At 38.9% G+C, this 19,509-nt stretch overlaps 2 protein-coding genes across 3 annotated transcripts; one reads left to right on the top strand and one right to left on the bottom strand.

Moving 5' to 3' along the window:
* Positions 1-2: 2 nt before the first annotated feature.
* On the top strand, positions 3-7,568 carry NDUFAF1 (NADH:ubiquinone oxidoreductase complex assembly factor 1; the record flags this gene model as incomplete). Its single annotated transcript, XM_057364059.1, has 5 exons — positions 3-259; positions 1,692-2,082; positions 3,152-3,337; positions 4,551-4,625; positions 7,113-7,568. Coding segments are annotated over 5 exons (1,050 nt in total), but the record flags the coding sequence as incomplete, so codon positions are not given.
* A 948-nt stretch (positions 7,569-8,516) lies between these two features.
* On the bottom strand, positions 8,517-19,451 carry NUSAP1 (nucleolar and spindle associated protein 1). Of its 2 annotated transcripts, XM_057365618.1 has the most exons (12): positions 19,294-19,451; positions 18,105-18,170; positions 16,836-17,027; positions 15,964-16,138; positions 14,621-14,710; positions 13,811-13,923; positions 13,044-13,103; positions 12,664-12,851; positions 11,797-11,972; positions 10,722-10,832; positions 10,054-10,165; positions 8,517-9,577 (listed from the first exon to the last, which is right to left on the bottom strand). In XM_057365618.1, the coding sequence occupies exons 1-12, from the start codon at positions 19,384-19,386 to the stop codon at positions 9,490-9,492; spliced, it is 1,464 nt and encodes a 487-aa protein (XP_057221601.1). In that variant the 5' UTR covers positions 19,387-19,451; the 3' UTR covers positions 8,517-9,489. The 2 variants fall into 2 exon arrangements, with proteins under 2 accessions (XP_057221601.1, XP_057221611.1); XM_057365628.1 differs by lacking the exon at positions 13,044-13,103.
* Positions 19,452-19,509: the final 58 nt, after the last annotated feature.

The raw sequence follows: 19,509 nt of genomic DNA, 5'->3' as shown, positions 1-19,509 counted from the left end.
CATGCGCGAAGCGCGGGGCGGGACGGGGGCGGGGCCGCTGCCGTTGTCCCCTCACGGAGCTGCGCGCTGTCCCCGCGCCCCGTCCCGCGGCCGCTCCTCCGCGCCCAGAGACCCGCGGAGATCAAGGACCGCGCCTCGGCCGCTGCGGCAGCCGGGACATAGGTGGCCGCCGTCGCTGGCGGCAGAACCGGAGCGGCGCGGTGCGGTGTGCGTTCCTTGTCCGGCCGAGCGCGGCGGACCCGCCGGCGGCAGTGGTAAGGTGAGGCAGCGTCGGCGCCGGTGTCTGTCGGTCACGGAACGGGAGCCGCGGGGACGCTCTGTGGCGAGAGGCCTCGACCGCCGCTCCCAGTGTGCTGGCCTCGCCTCTCCCCGCCCGGGAGGGCGAGCGGGATGCGGGCCCGGTGCTCAGGCCACGGCGCGGTGCGGCGCAAGCGGGGCCCTGGCGGAAGCCGAGGCGTCGCAGCTGCCGGGTGCTGCATCGGGCTGGCGCTACAGCGGCGGGCTGCTAAAGCGTTACCAAGGGACAAAGAACAGGCTAAAGCAAAACGTCTTAAAATTCCCCGTTTTATTCTTGTACTTGGGTGAACCAATGAGGAAACGGGATCTCGAACTTGTCTTCGATCTTGCGAAGTGCACGATGGAGCAGAATGTGAATTCATTCAATATAGCTTTAGACCACAGGGCATTACCTAATTGCAGTGTGAGTAGTGGATTTTSCCGTGGTAACGGAAGGTATGTGACATATAGAGAATCTATGTGGGGTGCTTGACTCCATTCTTAAAGGAAGTTGATTGTGTGTGACATAATTTTTTTATTTACTCTGTGACATTAAAAAAACAAAACAAAACAAAACCGAAAACTGCTAATTTTATGAGTAAGAGATAGTAGCCTCTGTACAGAGCATTGATCATTAAGGCTCTCCTTTATGAATTAGAAAACAGCAATGTGGCATAGCTGTTCCTACCAACAGTGATACAGAGAGAAGCAAAGAGAAGATTTTCAGTTTTCTCAAAACCTTATTATAAAGAACCCTATTGAATTGCAGGTTTTATGATAAATTTTTTGGTCTTTGCAAATGTCTCTGTAATTCTAAAGTAGGTATGTTGAGGGAGCAAGGAGCTGGATGACATGGAAGAAGCATGCAGTGTGGCTTCTGCAGGACACCGAAACTTCTTTACAATGGAAGGGTTGAAGAGAAACTGATTTTTTTTTCTATTTTCAGTTTTATTTGAAGTATTTTACTTGGGTTTTCTTATTTRCATGGGGATTTCACACCATGGAGAGAAGGGAAAGCATAGGGTCGGAGTCATTAAGTGAACTAGAGCCTGAGGAAGTGTAATTCATGATGGTTTTTTTCATTCATTTTYCCAATGACTTACATTTCTAGTTAATACCAATTATAGAAGTGAAATAGTTTCACAGGCATCTCATATGTAATTTTTTATAACCTTCTCTTTTTCATTAAAGGTGAAGATCAGCTACAGTAAGATAGATAGCTCTGGATGCTAGTTTTGTTGTTAAATAAATTTTCAACCCAGTAATTGCCTTATTGGGTGTAAATTCTTCAAGTTTACCAGTATGACTCTGACTGTGATGCTGCTAAATGGTGCTTCCTTCCATGGTGGATGCTGCAGGCACAAAGTTTTGCTCTCCTTATTTGGACCTCTCCTCAGCAATTCAAAATTTTACAGCAGCTACAGGAGGCCAGGGGCAGAGCCTGAGAAAAAACCATCTTGGCAGAATGTTGATTTCAGCTTTAAGAAGAGCATTGATCACCTAAAGACCCAGCTAAGCTTGCTGAARAAGGAAACACAAGATTACTTACTGGGACCTGGAGGCCATCCATTAAGTCAGCACCTGCTGGAACACACGAGGGTGTTGTGGCAGTTTCGGAGCCAAGAAGATTTAAATAAGTGGGTTATTTCCTCTGATGTAGAGATTGGAGGGAAAAGTGAAGTTTATCTCAAATTGGGTAGGAATAACCAGGCTGCTCTGCTGTATGGAACCCTCAATACAGAAGTACCTCGTGATGGGGAGACAAAATACAGTGGATATTGCAGTATGAGATCTAGACCAGCAGTGGTAAGTACAGCTCCCTGTTTGCACAGCTTCTGTTACTGAATCTGAGGGTGTTCATGGAATCCCAGTGACAGCAAGTGGCCTGCTCTTCACTGCTGATCACTTTGGAGTTTTAAACTTTCTTTCAGAGATGTAATTGCTGCTGTATATTTTGACCTGGAAGGAACTTAAAATTTTTCTTGGATTTTGTTTTCTTTTCTTAGAAAAGGAATAATACATGTTTGATTTACTTACTACTATTTACTTAGTACAATAGACAAACCTGTTTGCAGAATCCTTACAAATGAAGGATCTGGAATGAATCTTTGTATCCAAAATTGGTATGATTAAAATAGATGTCTATCTAAACTTGAATTTTTGGTGCTAATTTTGAGTTCTTGGCATTTCAGTCCAAGAATAACCCTGACCCCTGCCTCCCATTGCTCCAAGTGACCTCAGTGTAGCTCTCTGAAGATTCTTGGATCTGCCATCATGCAAATGACAACATCAGGATTTTTCAGATCTTTGGAAAAATGCAKTAAAGAATTAGACATGCTTGCAATCTTATGATCTTAATTAATAAAAAGAAAGTTGGAAAACATTAAATGCTCCCAGTGTTTATGTTAAGTCTTCCTGTGGGAAGTTATAACAGGGGATACATTATCTCACTGCTTCAATTTCCTTCATCTCTTCTGAATTATCTAGAACTGACCACAGAATATTAAACTTAATTAAACTTAATGAGCTACATAAGTACTGATCCATCTCTCTAGTTTTGTATACTTACCTGGTAGGGAATTCAGTCCTAGGAAGGAGGTCTGATTTCTGATAGTTACAAAATTGGCTTATAATGAACGTGTGAGTCCTCAGAGTGGTACTGTTGCAAATTTGTGGGCTCTAATATAGTGCTGAAGGAAATTCAGTGAGCTCGGCAGCCAGGATGATGACAGAGTAKCCCAGTTTTCCCTATGTTGCAGTAAATACTATCTGACATAACAACAAGAGCRGTGATCAAAGCAACAATGCTCTGTTCCTCATAATGAAAGTTTTCCTTTATTAAGGAGGAATAATTCTATTTATTAATAATTTGTAGGGATCTTTTAAAAGGAAGAAGTTTTATGACTGGTCAAACTTCAACACTCTATATTTACGTGTCCGTGGTGATGGCAGACCTTGGATGGTAAACATTTATACAGACCCTTACTTCTCTCATCAAAAGGATGACCTCTACAGCTACTTCATGTTCACACGAGGAGGCCCATACTGGGAGGAAATAAAGGTGAACTAATGAACCTTTGAAACTAATGAGGCTATCTTGGGGTTCTGGCCAACACATGGGRAGGGGAATTCTTTCAACATTCACAGTTTGTTTCTACTGCTGTCYATTCAACTTTTTTGTTATACAATAGATATGTGCTTTTGGCTTAGGMGTTCCCAGGATTGAATTTGGGGGAGGGCACACTTTGTCAATTGTGTTAAAGGATTGATCAACCAACCATATGTTCCTCTGAATGCCTGTTGTTGATTCTTACTGGAGTAATAGGATAGATAAAGCAGCTGAAGCTTAGCAGGTGTTGCCATGAATATTCTCTGTGATAACCATTTTATCTGTAATACAAATGGGAGTAGGATGATGTAAGATTTTTCCATGTAAAAGAATTTGCTTAACTTACAGCCTCTCTAGAGTCAGTCAGATTCAAGAGTTGGAGTTTGTCGTCTGTGACCCTTGAATCTGTGACACAAAATAATATTTTTAAGAAGTGTGAGTTGCGGCTCTTTTCTGATGCAACTTGGGGACCTATTGTAATGACAATGATTGTCTAATGACAATGATTGTCTAATGACAATGATAAGGAGATTTGCACATCCTTATGAATTGGTGTTGAGTGCTGCATGATACCATTGTCCAGTCATGTGGAACAACCTGCTGTTTCACAGAGGAGTGAGGAGGATGAAAGTCAGTGTGTCATTGCTGGCTTGGATGTTTTCCTCTCACCCTTAGCAGCCACCAGCCAGCCCGCTTTCTTGCTCCCACTGCTTTCAAAGTAATTTTTATGTTATCCTGAAGTGCTTTGCTGAAGAGATAGTGATGTCTGAAGTTTGCACTGTGAAATCCACAGTCTGAGTACCCACGAGCTGTCAGTATGTACACATGCCAGACTTTGCAGTAATTTCTCATTTATGTTTTCATGGATTCTCGATGTRAACAGCCACCTTCTGTGCCGAAGCCTTTTGTTGTGTCCTGAGACGGTAACACTCCTTTGTGATGGGTACAGCCACCACAGGACAGGGTGGGCCTGCAGCTGGCTATGTGTGGTCAGTTGAAAGGGTTAATGTGGCCCATTTTTTACATCAGTTTTATGTACCCCATTAATGCTAGTACCACATATAGCAGAGCATTATTTTACTAACACATGCTTATTTTCTTTTCCTAAGATTCTATTATATACTGGTGACACTTAAGTCTGATTTTGTTTTGTTTTGTTTGTCAGATTCCATTCTCCAAATTCTTTCTCTCCAGTCAGGGAAGAGTCCAGGATAACCAGCATCCTGTCTGGTTAGACAAGGCAAGTTTTCTATAGGCTCTATTTGAMATTTCATTTGAAAAGGCAGTATAAGGAACACACCAGTACTCTGTAAGAAATTCAGAATTTCCTTCAAGATCACATTGGCCTGATATAGATAATTYGCAAATTCTCTAATGTTTGTGAATGTGAAATTAAAGGGCCTCTTGTTATATTCTCATGTGCTTGCCTTTGCATTTAAATTATCCTACTTTGTGATAGCAGTGTCACATTACTTSGTAGGAGCTCCAAAAATATCTTAAAGAGATCTGTATAACCAAGAAATGACTTCACAACATACTTTGCTTTTCAGTAAAACAACAAAAATATCTCTTTTTGAGGAATGATCAAAGTGACTAAGCAATCTCAAATGCTGTTTGGCACACTACTGTGTAAAATACTAAAAGTATCATAAACTTTACGGTATAGAACACTGTCAAGGAAACCATATTGCGAGACTTTATCTGAGGATGTACTCTATTATAGTGACCTTGATGTCACAGTAAACCAATGGGTACATAGGCGATTTTTTAGTTTTTCAGGCTTTCTAGTTTGAGTATTAAGTAAATGTGTTGAGCATTTTTTTTTTATTTCTGCAAGTAGGTAGAGTAATTCACAGGAGGCATGGTGGAAAAAAACTTTTCTGTATCTTTTTTATCTTTTAAATTTCAGTGTAATTGAGAGTGGCTTAATGCYCAGGGACTACCAAAAGGAAAACAATGTTAGAAATATATATGGGGAGAAAATAAAAGGTCCATTACTTTAATCAGTGTTTGTCACCTGAAATACTACATTCAGTTCCTAATTGCCTTAATGAAAAAAAAAAAATTAAAAATTAAGGGCTATTCAGTGATTGATAGCATAAAGCCAATCTGTTTTGAAACAAGCTGAGGCCACAGTAAGCAAGTAAGAATGATCTGAAGGAGGTGCATCAGCTAAAAGGAAAAAAATAATCCCTATGGTAGAAAGTTGTTATAAAAGGCCACTGAAGAATTTGTCAGTATTTGGGATATATAGTCATTCAAAGTGGTAAATGAAAACATTAAATTGTATATGGGATGTTTAAAAGTATTTACTGGGAGCTAAAGGGACAAATCAATATTTGATCTAAGCACCCCTCAGCTGAAGTTTTGTTGATTGTTACCTTACATGTAGCATTTGACAGTAAAAATTATGCACTTGCAGTGTAATTTTACAAACATATTTTAAACTCAAAAATCAGGGAAGCAGTGTGAAGGCAATTTAAGAAATCTTAAAATAAAATGTATTGGTCAYACATAGAATATTCTGAATTGGAAGGGACACACAGTGACCATCAAGTCCAACTCTTAAATGAATGGCCCTCGTGATACTAATATATGTTATCCTAGGAACCTGGGAAGGCAGGAATTTGACTGTTTCCTGCCTTTTTTATTCCTATTKAACAATGTATCTAAGGCTTGCACAGGAATACATGCTTCAGAGAAGAGTTTAGGTGACTCCCGCAGTTATCTGTAGCAATGTGTTTTGTAAAAAAAGGAGCTTTAAAAACTCTCTGGGCTCCAAAAGACAAGGGGCTGCTTGTAGAGTTTGCTGCTGGGGAAGGGATAAGCGTTGAAAGAATTAGAATGATCCAGAGGAATCTCAATGCATTTACTTAGCTTTGTTCTGTTGTTTATTTTTATACATTTGCATATTTAGTATACATTTAGTATACATTTGCAATACATATTTAGACTCAGTCTACAATTATTCATCTGATACATGCTAGGCGTTCTTTTTCTGAACTTAACAGCAGTCCTTAAAATCATAGGCACTGCTCAGACCTGCACTTTGAGCAGGGCTTTAGGGCAGCTTGAGTTCATGAAGTGGCTGCACTGGTGACTTGACTGAACTATTAACAGTGGAGGTTTTTTTTTAACATGTAAGAGCTGAGAGACTGTTTGGGCAAGCCACAGGTCACACAGATTTCTTATATCTAAAAATGTTATTCTAATTGGAAAACAGTGGCTAAGARCCTTGTCTTACTATTAAACTCAGTAATTAAATTTCATGCCAACTTAAGTTTAGAAGGTCTGGTTTGGTGTTTTCACAAAGCACATGGTGTATAACTTAATCTAGAATGATCCTTTCCATCCTTAATTACATCTTTGTTTTTCCTTTTCACAAAAGGGAACTTTTTGTGACTTTATGAAAATGTGTTTAGAAACCCAATTGTGATGAAAGTGGCTGTACACAAATCATGAAGGATAAAAGTAGCAGTGTTGCTTTAGGCTCTGGCCCTTTAAAATCAAGGTTTAACACAGCGGGAGAAAGGCAAATGTGAAGTAATTTCCCACTGGGGTCTGTACTGAAAATGGGGTAGTGAAGTGTTCAAGTCTTAAGAAATGTTGCTGCATYTTCAACAAATAGCAGTTTAAAATAGATGGCTGTGAATGTGTAAAATGTGAAAGTGGGAGATACAAGTGGTAGTTTGATTGTAATGTTGTACCCTCTGTGTATTTTAATTAGATTAGAACACTTGGCTTCACCATTGGAGATAAAGTGAATGGTCCATTCCAGCTGGAGATCGATTTTATTGGTCTGCTGAACGACAGAGCTCATAGAGAAGAGTTTGCCTATGAGGCCTATGACAAGAATACTCCAGTCTAAGTTGGGCTGGTGTCCTTTGGAAAATTCTTCAGATATTTGGTTTATTTTTATAAAATACTTCTTAAAATGTGGCTTTTAACACCTTGAAGAGCCTGTGTAAAMTTAAAACAGTTAAGTGGATGAAATGTGACAGCACTGGCATGTTTGCACTCCTAAATACAGAATCCTGCAGAGATTGTACATACATGGACTGGAACATAGCCGGAGGAGATGTGATGTGTTCTCACAAAGTAGTAACTCTCCTCTGGGTAAGTTTTGGCTTCTGTCCTGACCTTGATTGAAATAAAAGTATTTAATGAGTTCGTGGTTCTTTTTTTTTTTTACAACACTTTAATTTTCTACATTATGTGGKTTGTTGACAATTGTAAAACACTTGAATCTGCTAGTTTTAAACTGAAGAGGGTAGGAGAATAAAAACGCTGAGASTAGTGCCTAAGTGTGGCTCAGCTACTGAAATTTACAAAGAGCAGCACGAGTASTGTTTCAACCTTTAGCTTTGGCTCCTCTGGATAACCAAAAAAAGAAAAAGCTGCTACTGCCAAGATGGAAACAAGAGCTATGCAGCAGGCTTAACTTTTCCTTTAGAGCTGCTAAGGGTAGTCTACACGGTTACAGAGCTAAGATTGTTGGAGACAAGTAATGCTCCAAAGGAGGGGTGGGAGGAAAACCCCAGCTCCATCAGCTCCCTAAGGAGGCACAACTTGGCTTAATTAGCACAATTACAGGACAGAGCAGATGCCACTTTTGCTGTGTGCAATTAGCCTAATGCAGGTGTGGTGTAAGAAGTCACAGCCTCAGCTGGTGGCAGAGAAGCTCAATACCTTGCTTCAGAGAAATACAGTTTTCAGTAATTCAGGATACACATCACAAAGCAAGTGCTGAATGGTTATGTTTCAGCTGTTACAGATTTCAGTAATCAGAGCACTGACCTTCTCCACAGTGACTTTGTTTAGGTACACTTTAGAAATACTAAATGTACCTGTATTTTGTATGGGAGAGACCACAATGAAGCAAGTTGAAACAGGATCTCATACTACAATTTTCCTTTTGCACAGAATTCAACAGCTTAAGTGCAAAAGAAGGGTGAGGGTTATTGTTTGTAAAGATAACAAAGCAAACATCTTTCATGGAGTGTAGGCAGGTGAGTTGGTGAGGAAAACTTGGCACAGAAAAACACAGATTAGTTAATTATAAGTGTGAGCAAAACTAGTGCTATGGTAGGGAAGCAGCTATACATAGTATACTAAATAATAAAACGAGTGATGAACCGAACATATACAAAATATTTATTTCCCCCATTAAGTTTATAAAAAAATTTCCTTGTTCTTGACATTGCAACRCATTTGATAGGACACTAAATTCACTGAAACATTTATTTTCTCTGAGATTACAACTGCTGGATTAGTTTCTAGTTCTATCCCTAATACACTCAGACAACTTTTCTATGTATTTTTTAAATGTAAAAATAACAACTGCTTTAAAATCCARGGTATTGAATGTGCCTCAACACTACTATAACGTCTTTTAAGCATCTTAGAGATGAAAAGCAAGAGAATTTTGTTAATATCTGCAATTTACCCTAGAAAGGAACAAAACCTTAACTGTCCAAAGCATTCAGTCGGTAATTTTTGTAAAGTCTCAGTTGTGACTTTTTAAAACAAGGTAGTTTACAATAATGTTATACTGTAAGCTTTTAGTTTTCTACAGAGCTTGCATATTTTTCCTTCTCTTTGGAATGAACTACTATTTCTTAAACATGCAATTAGAAATGCTGAATAATGGCTAAAGGATTAAGGATTGCTATGGAGAACAGGACCGGCAGGTACTTCCAACTCTTGTAATTTTGAACATTGTGGAATATTTTGAAGTTACTATCCCAAGCCTGCATTCTAGCACACAACAAGTGCATTCCGGTGCACAAGTCTATCCTAAGTTGCAAGGAGGCTTCTTKAGCATCTTTCTTTCCATTTATATTTTCTTCTTTAATATCTTTTAGTTACGGAAATTAGTTAAATGAAAACATGAAGCAACAAGAGACTTCTGAGCTCCTAAAAGGTTAGAACTCTCATTTCAGTGGGATGACAGAAACATTAAGGTCAGGGTACATTACAGGGACTCATTAATTGCTCTCTGGATTCCACTAGCTAGTAGCAACCTGGACCATACACAGACAGCACAAGCATTTACACGACAGGAACAGTATTTACAGTGATGTCTTAGGTACTTCTTATTCATCCTAAAGCACAGATAGTCCTCTACGTTTTCCAAGAGCGTGAGCCTTTTTCTTTTTTCGGTCTTGCTCAAGTGTCTCACGCCTTTCTTCCCTGGAGGGAAAAAAAAAGGAGAGACAGATAACATCAAGTTATATTAAAGGTAAAGACACAAGCAACCAAAGGCATCTGGAGCTTACCACCACTGTAACACCACTTTAATCAGTGTGCTGCTTTTGCCATAGGCAGAGGTACCAGCACCATTATGGACTGAACCTAGACGTTCAGGCAAATGCTTCTGCTCAGATATACAGGTCTAACAATCAAGGTAACAGCATGTCAATATTAACAGCTTCTTCTGAGATGAAGGTAAATCTTCAAACTCTGAAACTGATACCTTTCATGGAAAAAAGTAACAAGTTCAGAGTAGCCTTTTGTGTTGGCCTTCCTAGAACTGAACAGCCACTGGAAGCAAAAATGGCTTTAATACAAAAGTATTCTTTCCCAAACTACATTTAAATCCTAAGAAGAATGAGTCATCATATTATTTTAAGTAATACTACTGATAAAAAGACTAGCGGTGTACTAACCTTGTTTGGAGATGTGGCTGTTTGTAATCTTTCTTACGTGAAGAGCTATTGCTACCACCAGATTTGCTGGGAACAGCATTTTCTTTAAATTCTCCCCAAGGTTTTAGTCGTCCTACAATTTAGGGGCAAAAAGAAAGACTAGTTTAGTAGTTTAGTGATTGTGTGCTTAACTTCKTATCGTGAATTTATCCTAGCTCCTGTTTCTTGCTGGTTGTCTTTAAGGTGAAATGCCTCTTCATGTTGTATTATCAGTTTCACCACTCCATTCCCTACAAGTCATTCTTCTATAAGTAGTAACAGGTGACTGTAACTTAGAAATTAACACTTACCACGCAAAGTTCAGTTTCTCATGTGAGATTAAAAAAGCCACCTTATTATGTAAGGAATATTTTATATTTTCTGTACATGCGTCTATTCATTGGAATACAAGGATATTTATTCTTGTATTTATGTGCTGTTGGTCATAGAATCTTAATCTTCAGTAGGGAGGTTCTTAAAGCATATATTATGAAGAAATTTAACATCAGACTGTATAAGAACCCAKAGAGAAAGGAAAAGGGACAGGAAAAGAGACTAAACTTGGCTATTACCATTTGTATCAATGCCCCCTGTAGGAGCAGCTGAGTGTAAGGAGTGTGACCAACACAAAYTGCACAGGTTCACAGTACCTTTATGAGGCTGATACCGAAGTGGCCGAGAGAGACTTGCTTTGAGATCGAATGTCTTCTTTGCACTTGTGGGTTCTGCAGATTGAGCTCCAAACTTGAATGGGGTGAGAACTACAAAAGACATCAAGATACCATAATTATAGTAGCAAGAACATCAATGTACACAGAAAGTTGGAAAGTGCCTGTGAAGGCCACACTACAATTATCAAGACCGAAGAGCCATTAAATGCCACTGCTGCTACCTCCMAAGATGGAACTGCACACTTGAAATAGGAAGCTTCCAGGTCTGGAGAGGGCAAGACTGGCCCTTTTGCTGTGCTTATTCTATGGAAGAGCATATAYAGCTTCACATGTTCTTCTGGTCCTTAACAGCAAATTGTGTTTCTCTATATTTATTTGGAACCAAGTGTTTTTTCACATTAAACAAAGMAACATTCTTTTGAAATAGGTCAGCTTCAGATCAGCATGGAAACTTTGTTTGCCCCTTAAAAACATCAGTATTGTTATACAGCAMACCAGGCAGCTCTGGGTTCTTGACCTGTGCAAATGTCCCTGTGATGCTGATGGTATCAATGGCTGGACAGCAGAGCTGTGCTGCTGCAGAGATCATTAGTAATCAGAAGACTTCTGATTTTTCTTAGTTTTAGTTCCTGAGTTGTCAGGGTGCTGAAGCTGATAACAGGTTGTCCTGTAAAGCACAGCTAGAAGCTTGATGCATGCTACCCCCACAAGGAGAGAAGAGAAGGTGTCAGGAACTCCTCACTGCAGATGAGATATCCCTCTATCTGCTAAATGAATCTTTTGCTATGTAGTCCCTAAAGGTCTAGATTTTCTATCCTTTTTTTCTGTAGGCCGCTAGGTATCATATGTTTAAGTTGTGGTGCCTAAATATTTTAATCAAACCACTGGAAAACAAAGGAAACAAAGAAAATACTGCTGTTTCTAAAGAATCAGTCATGAATTAGAGATTTAAAACCTGGATCTACATGACATTTGGTGGTTAAAAATTTACATAATAATTCAGTAAGACAAGGGTCTTGATCTGAAAGAGCCAAGTATTCACCATCCACTTTACCCTTTGATGCAGCCAGATCATTATTTCTTCCATTTCCCTTACTGTTCTTCCGACTTGTTAGTTTGCAGCTCTTTTGAGTATCAGGTGTGTGGATCTCCTGCATGTATGGAGACATTCTAGATGGAGTCTTGGTTAGAGACCGTTTGTGCTCATTATCTTTTGTGGCTTCTGAGAACCTGAAAGTTAGTAGAAATATGAAGACAAATTTAGTCACCTACAAGAAATGCAAGCAATGTGCCAGGATATAGGAGGTTCTACATCCTACTTTTATTACAAGTAGATTTACTGTGTGAAAGATGTTCACGTGCCAAAGCTGCACTAAAATACCTTGCTGTATAACAGTATTAAGTTTCAAGCCAGCATCAATGGCACTAAGTAACATTAGAAACTACAGATTACCCCTGTGTGTGACATTGAAGGGGAGGAAAAGTAGAGCACAAAAGGAAGAAAGTACCTAAAAGCCCCAAATGATAAGTCCATTGCAGGACTCACATGGAATATCAAATAGAGTTCTGATTAAAAAAAATTTAAAGATAAATTAATTCAGATAAACAGGAGCTATTAGGTTGCYTGGAAAAGTGGAAAACTCAACACAGTAAGAAAAATAATTTGCTTGATAGGTTTAGCAAAATGAAAGCCAAGATTTGAGATTCCTCTAACGGACATAAAAATAAAGAATAAAGATAGTAACAGCACAAAAAGGCTTAAACCAGACACAAAACCAGTATGAAAGTAATCGGAATTATTTTGCAYAGTTCATATTTGGAAGAGAAATAATACAGTATCAGTAAAATCACTGTCAGTGTTGATTATTTCACATGTATCATATCAAATGGCTTGCTGGTAGCTTTGGTTTGTTCTTTTTACCTGACATTCATTTTGGATGTTGAAAGYACAGAAGGATTAAATGAAGATTTCCGGGATAAAATACTCCGATTAGCAGCATTCAGAGAATTGCGTGGTGAGCACCGGAGGTTACTAGGAGTGCAGGTGTTGGAGAATCTGCCTCTTTCTGCATTTGGGCTGAATAAACATCTTTTGCCACTGGCTCGTTTCTATGGAAAAGCAAATTATGAGTTACCAGACTGCTGAAAATTTATCTAAAAAGCAGTCAAGAGGAAGGAAAAATACATAGTGAATCAGTAGCATATGGCCTTTTCAGCTTTTTCCCTTTCTTTTCCTCTCTTTAATAGCATCTTTTAATTTAGGTGGTTTTATTATTATTAAATTGACCTGACAACACATACCTTAGAATGTGAAGTGTCTTTTTCTGATGCTCTTAAAGGATTTGATCTTTTGGTCAGCACCTGCCAATAGTAATTTATCTGAGGCATGCACTGATACAATATATGTCATTAAAAAAAATAAATGTAGTGTTCAGGAGTTTCAGTGTTACTATCTGATAAGGACCTAGCAGTGCTAGCATAACCAACCCAAACTCTTGTATTCATCCATCCATTTATTGATACATTATTGTCACTTTTTTAGGCTCTGTTGCACTTGTGAGAGGCACTGTTGGCAGCTTTCACCAATGTAAGGGTGAAATACAAGAACTAAGAACAACATATATTGCTTGTGTTTTAAAGCAGATTCATATACTGCCACTGGACAATAGTTCAGGCACAAATGAGAAACTTAATATTTAATTCCCACTCTTAAAAAAATAACCCATCCCCTTGGTTAAGTTCTACAGCAATTCAAACAGTTGTTTGAAAAGCTCCAGGAGATCTTTCACAACAGTAACTRACTATATTTACTCAAAACTAACAAGCTAGTGGTTGGTTTCTATAGCTATGCAATATTTACATGTAAAAATTTGTCTAGTTATGTAAGTTATATACAAATAACTATATATAACTAGCGTAAGACTACACTTAATTTCATTGGTTACAACATTCCACAGCATGTTCACATGACCAGGTACTTATTGAACTAAAGAGACCTTATAGAACTTTTACAGGGAGGCCCTGGCAATAAATGAATATGCCAACAGGGTTCCTGCATTATCTCTTACCTTGCCTGCACTGAGAGAACCGCTGCAATTTTCATTCAGTTTTCTTTTCCTCTCAATGTAGTCAGCAATAGATTCCATTTTCTTGAACTGAGCCTCATGCAACTTTTTAAAGTCTAAGAAGTTTCAAAAATAATGAGATTCACAGATCTGATATGGTCTGAAGGAAGTTTAATACTTAATAGGAGAACTCTGCAACACCTGTTGTTATGGCCTCAAATATGACAACAYATCCCTCTAATTAAAGGCTGTAGACACAGCCAACAGCACCAAAAGAATCTATTTTATCAGCTACATGGCCATCTGTAATCTGTAGGATTATAGAATCATGATTTGGGTTGGAAGGGACTTTAAASATTATCTAATATGACCCCCAGATTCTGCAGTTAAGGAAAACAATAAATACTTCTAAATTTGAGATTAATTAATGCATTTGAAGAAGTGATGAACATGAGCTAATATACAGTAGTACAGCACAACCATAGTATTTATAAAGTGAAAACTAAACAAGCAGGAATAACAGCATGGGTTCCTGTTCTTTGAAAGTCGTTAATGCAAGTATTATATCCAGAARTCACCAAAAYGTTCAATAAACCAGTTTTTCAACATACACRCCAGTCCTTTACTACTATGAATTTACAAGCTGGAATACGTACCTTGAAATGTAACCTTTGGGAATTTTTYTTATTTGCTTACTTTTTCAAGAGATACTCTCTTCTTTGAACAGCAATCAAAATTTTAGTTGTAAAACACTAAGTCAAAGTTTTACACAGAGAAAACATATCTATTTCTAAATATGGTAGGTTATCTTACTTGGTGTAGTAGCTGCCATTCCTGTTCTTGCAGACCTAGATGCACGGCCTACACGTAAAGTGATCTTCCCTCCTGCAGGATGAGCATCACCTGGTACAGTAAGGTTAGACAAAATCATTAGAACTTGTGGAAGACATTTTAAAGTAATCAGTGGTTTTAAAATATTGTTCCAATTTAAAAAAAAAAATTGTTTCAATATTTGTTTAAAAACACACTTTATCTCCTCAAAATGGGTTCAGGTTTTGAGAAATAAAGCCARCTGAAGTAGACATGTCCTAAGTCTCTCAAAAATGTTTTAATTGGTTTCTCAGTAAAAACGTATTTTGACAAACCACAAGCCGAGCAYGAATTCTAAAGTCATATTATCTTAGTATCTTATAATACTAACATATTTTTCAGGGAAAGTTGTCAATATTAAATGCAAACTACAGCTATAGGAAGAGATGAACATGGTAGCAGCTGTCAGGATGAGTGCTACCTCAACCCAAGCATCCCCCACATATTCTATTGCTTTTGTTTTTAAAAACAGTCTTCATAGAAAATCCCAGATTTTTTAATTAGTTCAAAATTATTGGTGGTTTCCCATAAGATTGTTCTTGTAAATTCTATGGAACAACAAGAATATCCATAATATAACTTACAGACTACATACACTCAGCCTAAGAGAGCAAATGCAGCTGTGWATCTTACTTGCCAGATGCACAATACCAAGAAATTATTAGATTRGGTAGAATTCATGTCAGCTGCTTACACAAAGTAGTGGGGGATAAATTAATTCATATTTTCAGTGGCATTGTGTTTGGGGCATTAAAAATACCATCAGAAAAAAAAGTGATCCACTGGAACACATTTAGATACTCCTGGGTAGTTCAAACAAATTATAAAGGATTCTATGTTCCTTTCTGCTATTTGTACTCATGGAAGGAAAAAGATCAAACTGTTTACTTGTAGAAAAAGATAAATGAACCATGAGGAAGAAAGCTCTCCCTTTCTTGCCACCTCTTAAAGAAGCCAAGTAACACAAGGGTATTCCTAAAGGCACTGATCCTTTTGGAACAGCAAAACCCAAATATACTCAGATCTTTAAGATCTTCTTCACTAAAAACAAGAGTTCTGAAGTCAAAKCCAGCAAAATTCCAACACTGCAGAATTTGTGGATTTGTGTTACAGTATGTTAAATAAGTAACAAACTCAAATGAGACCAATTTTCTTCWGGTATCCCCAAAACAATGTACTAACCACCAGATAAGCCACAAAAATCTTTGAAGACACAATAAAATGTACCTCCTGGTTATTTTAAGTAGCACAAATTAAAGTTACTTTTTCTCCTATTTTCTACTTACACTGATCTCCCCTGCTTTTAGTAGAAGTCATGTTTGCTTTTTCCTTCTGTCCCGTACCCATCTCTGGATCCTCAATAGCTCTCTCTTCAGTTACTTGCTTCTTGTTTTGGAATACCTTCTGTCCCTTTTTGTACTCACCCTGTGGCACTTCATTTTCTTTCATCTCAGAATGCACCTGCAATTTAGACATYGTTTAAACAATTTGTTTAACTGGAAATAGAGAAAGATTGTTGTTCTGAGAGCAGTGAGTCAATGGAACAGATTGCCCAGAGAGTTGCATAGCCTTCATCCTCAGGGGTTTCAATGTCAGATTGGATAAAGCCTTAAAAGCACTGTGGTCTAACCAAAGGTTGAGTCTGCTTTGAATTAGAGATTCAGAAAGATTTTCTGTTTCTGTCCCTCAGCCATACAAACCTCACAACAAAAAAAAAATATGAGGTTTAGGTAAACATGCAACTTTTGATTATTTTTCTGTATCAAAAAAGCAAGAACAGCCTTATTTTAGATAAATATGAAATTAGCTGAAGATTCAGAATACTACAATGAACTAATGAAAGCCGTCTCAGATAAAGTGTTTGGAATTGTATATTTCCTAGAGGAATTTATTTTCTTGAAGCARTGATTAGCAAGTAATGTCTGTTTATTATGGGATAGCTCATAGCCAAGATAAGACAAAAGTCAGTGCTACGAAGTACAAAAGACCAGTACCAGAATGTTTGAATATGAATTTTTATACGTGTGTATACTCATACACACACATATATAAACATATACCATCTATAAATGGTRGTAGAAAAGAAATCACATGTACTTAAATTATGCTCAGAGGAAGGGAGGACAGTCAGCACACAMAAGCATGCAATGCAAATCACCTCTTTCTCATCAGAAAGCACTGGGTTTTCTTCACTGGTATTAGTTTCCTCATGGGACTTCCTTTTTTTTCTGGTTATTTTCTTTTCTTTACCACATCTTTTTGTAATAATACACACTGAATCAGACATAATTTCCTCCTGATTGCTCAGTTCATCCAATCTAATGGAAGCAGATGCACTCTTTACAGGATCCTGTAGCAGAAAAATACTATAATTGGAAGATATCTGACACAAACATAAATTAAATACTCCAKGGAATGTTTCAATTTTATTAGTGAAAAAGGTGTTTTACACAGAGGAAAAGCAGTGGCATGCCATTTAGCAGCATARTAATCAAGAAACTGGCACTATCTAGATCCCCCAAAACATCAAAGCTAATTGTTTGGAGACTTTAAATACAATTCCTGTGATTGTTTTATCACATTTCATTTAAATAAGATTATAAAGGCCTAATATTTTATATTAGAAATCTAACTTGCATGATGCCATGACCCTCCTAGATTTGTTCTTTGTGGAATACTCTTCACCAATAAAAACAGGGCTCTTTTCATGCTCATTAACATTTTAAGAAAGCTGACCAAGTTTACACCAGGTCCTCAAATCTTTGAAGAATTTTAAGGAAAGCACTTAAAGGGTGCTTTTTCTAAAAGTATTTTAGAAAAAGTAGATAGCAAATTACTTTTTATCAAAAACTTCAAAAACATCGCCACATTCAACAAAATAATTCAGCTTACGGAAAACTTTAAAAAGAAGTTAAGAAAACACTACACTAAGAGACAAATAAAGGAAGTAGAAGAACTGTATTGCTTTCATTTTAGGGTAAGTAAATTGTAGTAGATGCAAAATGCTTTCCAATTATCTAGTCCCCTTCATCTAGGCATGCAAAATGGATAAAATATTTTTGTATTTGATACTGAATAATGTCTGGAGCCCAACAGGCAAGAATTAATTTTTTTTTCAGTGGAAATTTAATGTTAGTGCTCACAGAGAATAATTTTGTACTGATGGTGAAAAATACATTGATAATTTTGGCAGCTGAAAGGAAATCAGCTTTCGGTCATAGAGGATGCCACTTCAAAACTAACATTAGCATATCTATTTCTAGCAGTACATGAGTACTTCAAACTAAAAAGAACGAAGAAGAAAAATGTATTTMTATTACAGTTTCCATCATGGTGAAAAACAACTTTCAAGCACACGCCCTGCTCTATTGGTTACAAATTAAAATTTGTATTTCTTAAAAGCAGTGGCTGATTTATTATCTATTACCATAGTTTCACTTTCTTCTTTTGTCCCTTCAAAGTGTTGCTTCAATGATTCCAGTAATTTGTCTGCCTGAAAAGAAGTGAAAACAGCACATGAATCAAACAGTCCATTAAGTCATTGAAGAACTGCATAAGCCCAACCAGCGTCCTATAAACGGATCCAACAAACAAGCAGAACATTTCCTGAATCCAACCAAGTAAGGCATGCCTCACTTCATTTGAGTCTGTCAAATTAGACGAACTGCCTAAGGCCACAGATAARTATTCTCCACAGAGGCACAAAGCCAATTTTCCTTGACTAGGTTTCCCTGATCTGTTTTCCAGAAGGTTAACTGTTCAAGGAATAAGACAGACTGCTTTAAGYCCCACTGAACTCAAAATCCTATCAAATTTCTGCAATTGATTCTGTCTTGTCCGTGCTACGTGCAAAGCATTCTTTTCATCTCTCGCACACATTCAGCAGTAATAGCAATAAAATAATGAAAACACACCATTAAYAATTCCAGCTATGAAAGACTCCCAAGCACCTAATTGAAATGGTAAAATCAAACTAAATACCCCAAAACTAACACTGCCAGGATAATTCTTAATCGTGTGAGGAGASGGAGCTGCCTTATCCACCCAAGTTGTGAATCTTTCTTTTAAAGCTTTATGACTTCTCCCATTGCTGGCAGCGGCTGCGAGGAGAGGCCAGGCCGTGTCACACCCGCAGCTCCAGGCAGGACACTGGGACGTCCTTAAACCGCGTCCCCCTTAACCGCGCCCTCTCCACCCTTAAGGAGGGACCATAGGAGTCACAACAGTGACCCTGTTGTCACTGTTCCTCCGAGTCGTTAAAAAAACCCCAAACAACGAACCCCAACCACCCGCACTGAGGGCAAACAGCACGGCGGGGTGGAGAACAGCCAGGCAAAAAGGGGGCAGCCTCCCCTACTCGATGCTTAGGGGACAGAGGAACCGCGCACCATCCCCTCCCGAGTGCTCGCCCGAACCCCRGACAGCAGCACAGCCCCCGGGGCGCCACAGCGCGAAGCCACCGCCGCTCCAGACCCGGGAGGGGCAGCGGCTGCGGTGCCCAAGCCGAGGTTACCGCCCGCGGGGACGCGTTCCGTCGGTTCACGGCCGGGCACGGGAGCAGCCCCAGAACCTGCAGCTTCCCGGGTACCGCTCCCTCCCAGTTGTCCCTGCCTCACCCGCAGGTTCGCCCTCAGCCCGGCGGCCTTGGCAATGCGCTGGAGTTCGGCGTATTTGAGCGCCTCCAGGGGCTGCAGCGAAGGGAGCGCCATGACAGGAGCACCGAGCSGCCCTGCTCGCCGCGCGCCCAACCGACACCGCTCGCACCGCCCCCTCCGTTCGAACTGCCCGCCGCGCCTGCCCATTGGCTGCGCCGGGAAAGGGGGCGTGGCTAC

The sequence above is a fragment of the Malurus melanocephalus genome, unplaced genomic scaffold, assembly GCF_030028575.1.
Source record: "Malurus melanocephalus ecotype Western Australia unplaced genomic scaffold, MMel_1.1 scaffold_2, whole genome shotgun sequence".
NCBI lineage: Eukaryota > Metazoa > Chordata > Aves > Passeriformes > Maluridae > Malurus > Malurus melanocephalus.
This window is presented reverse-complemented; position numbering and strand designations above follow the sequence as displayed.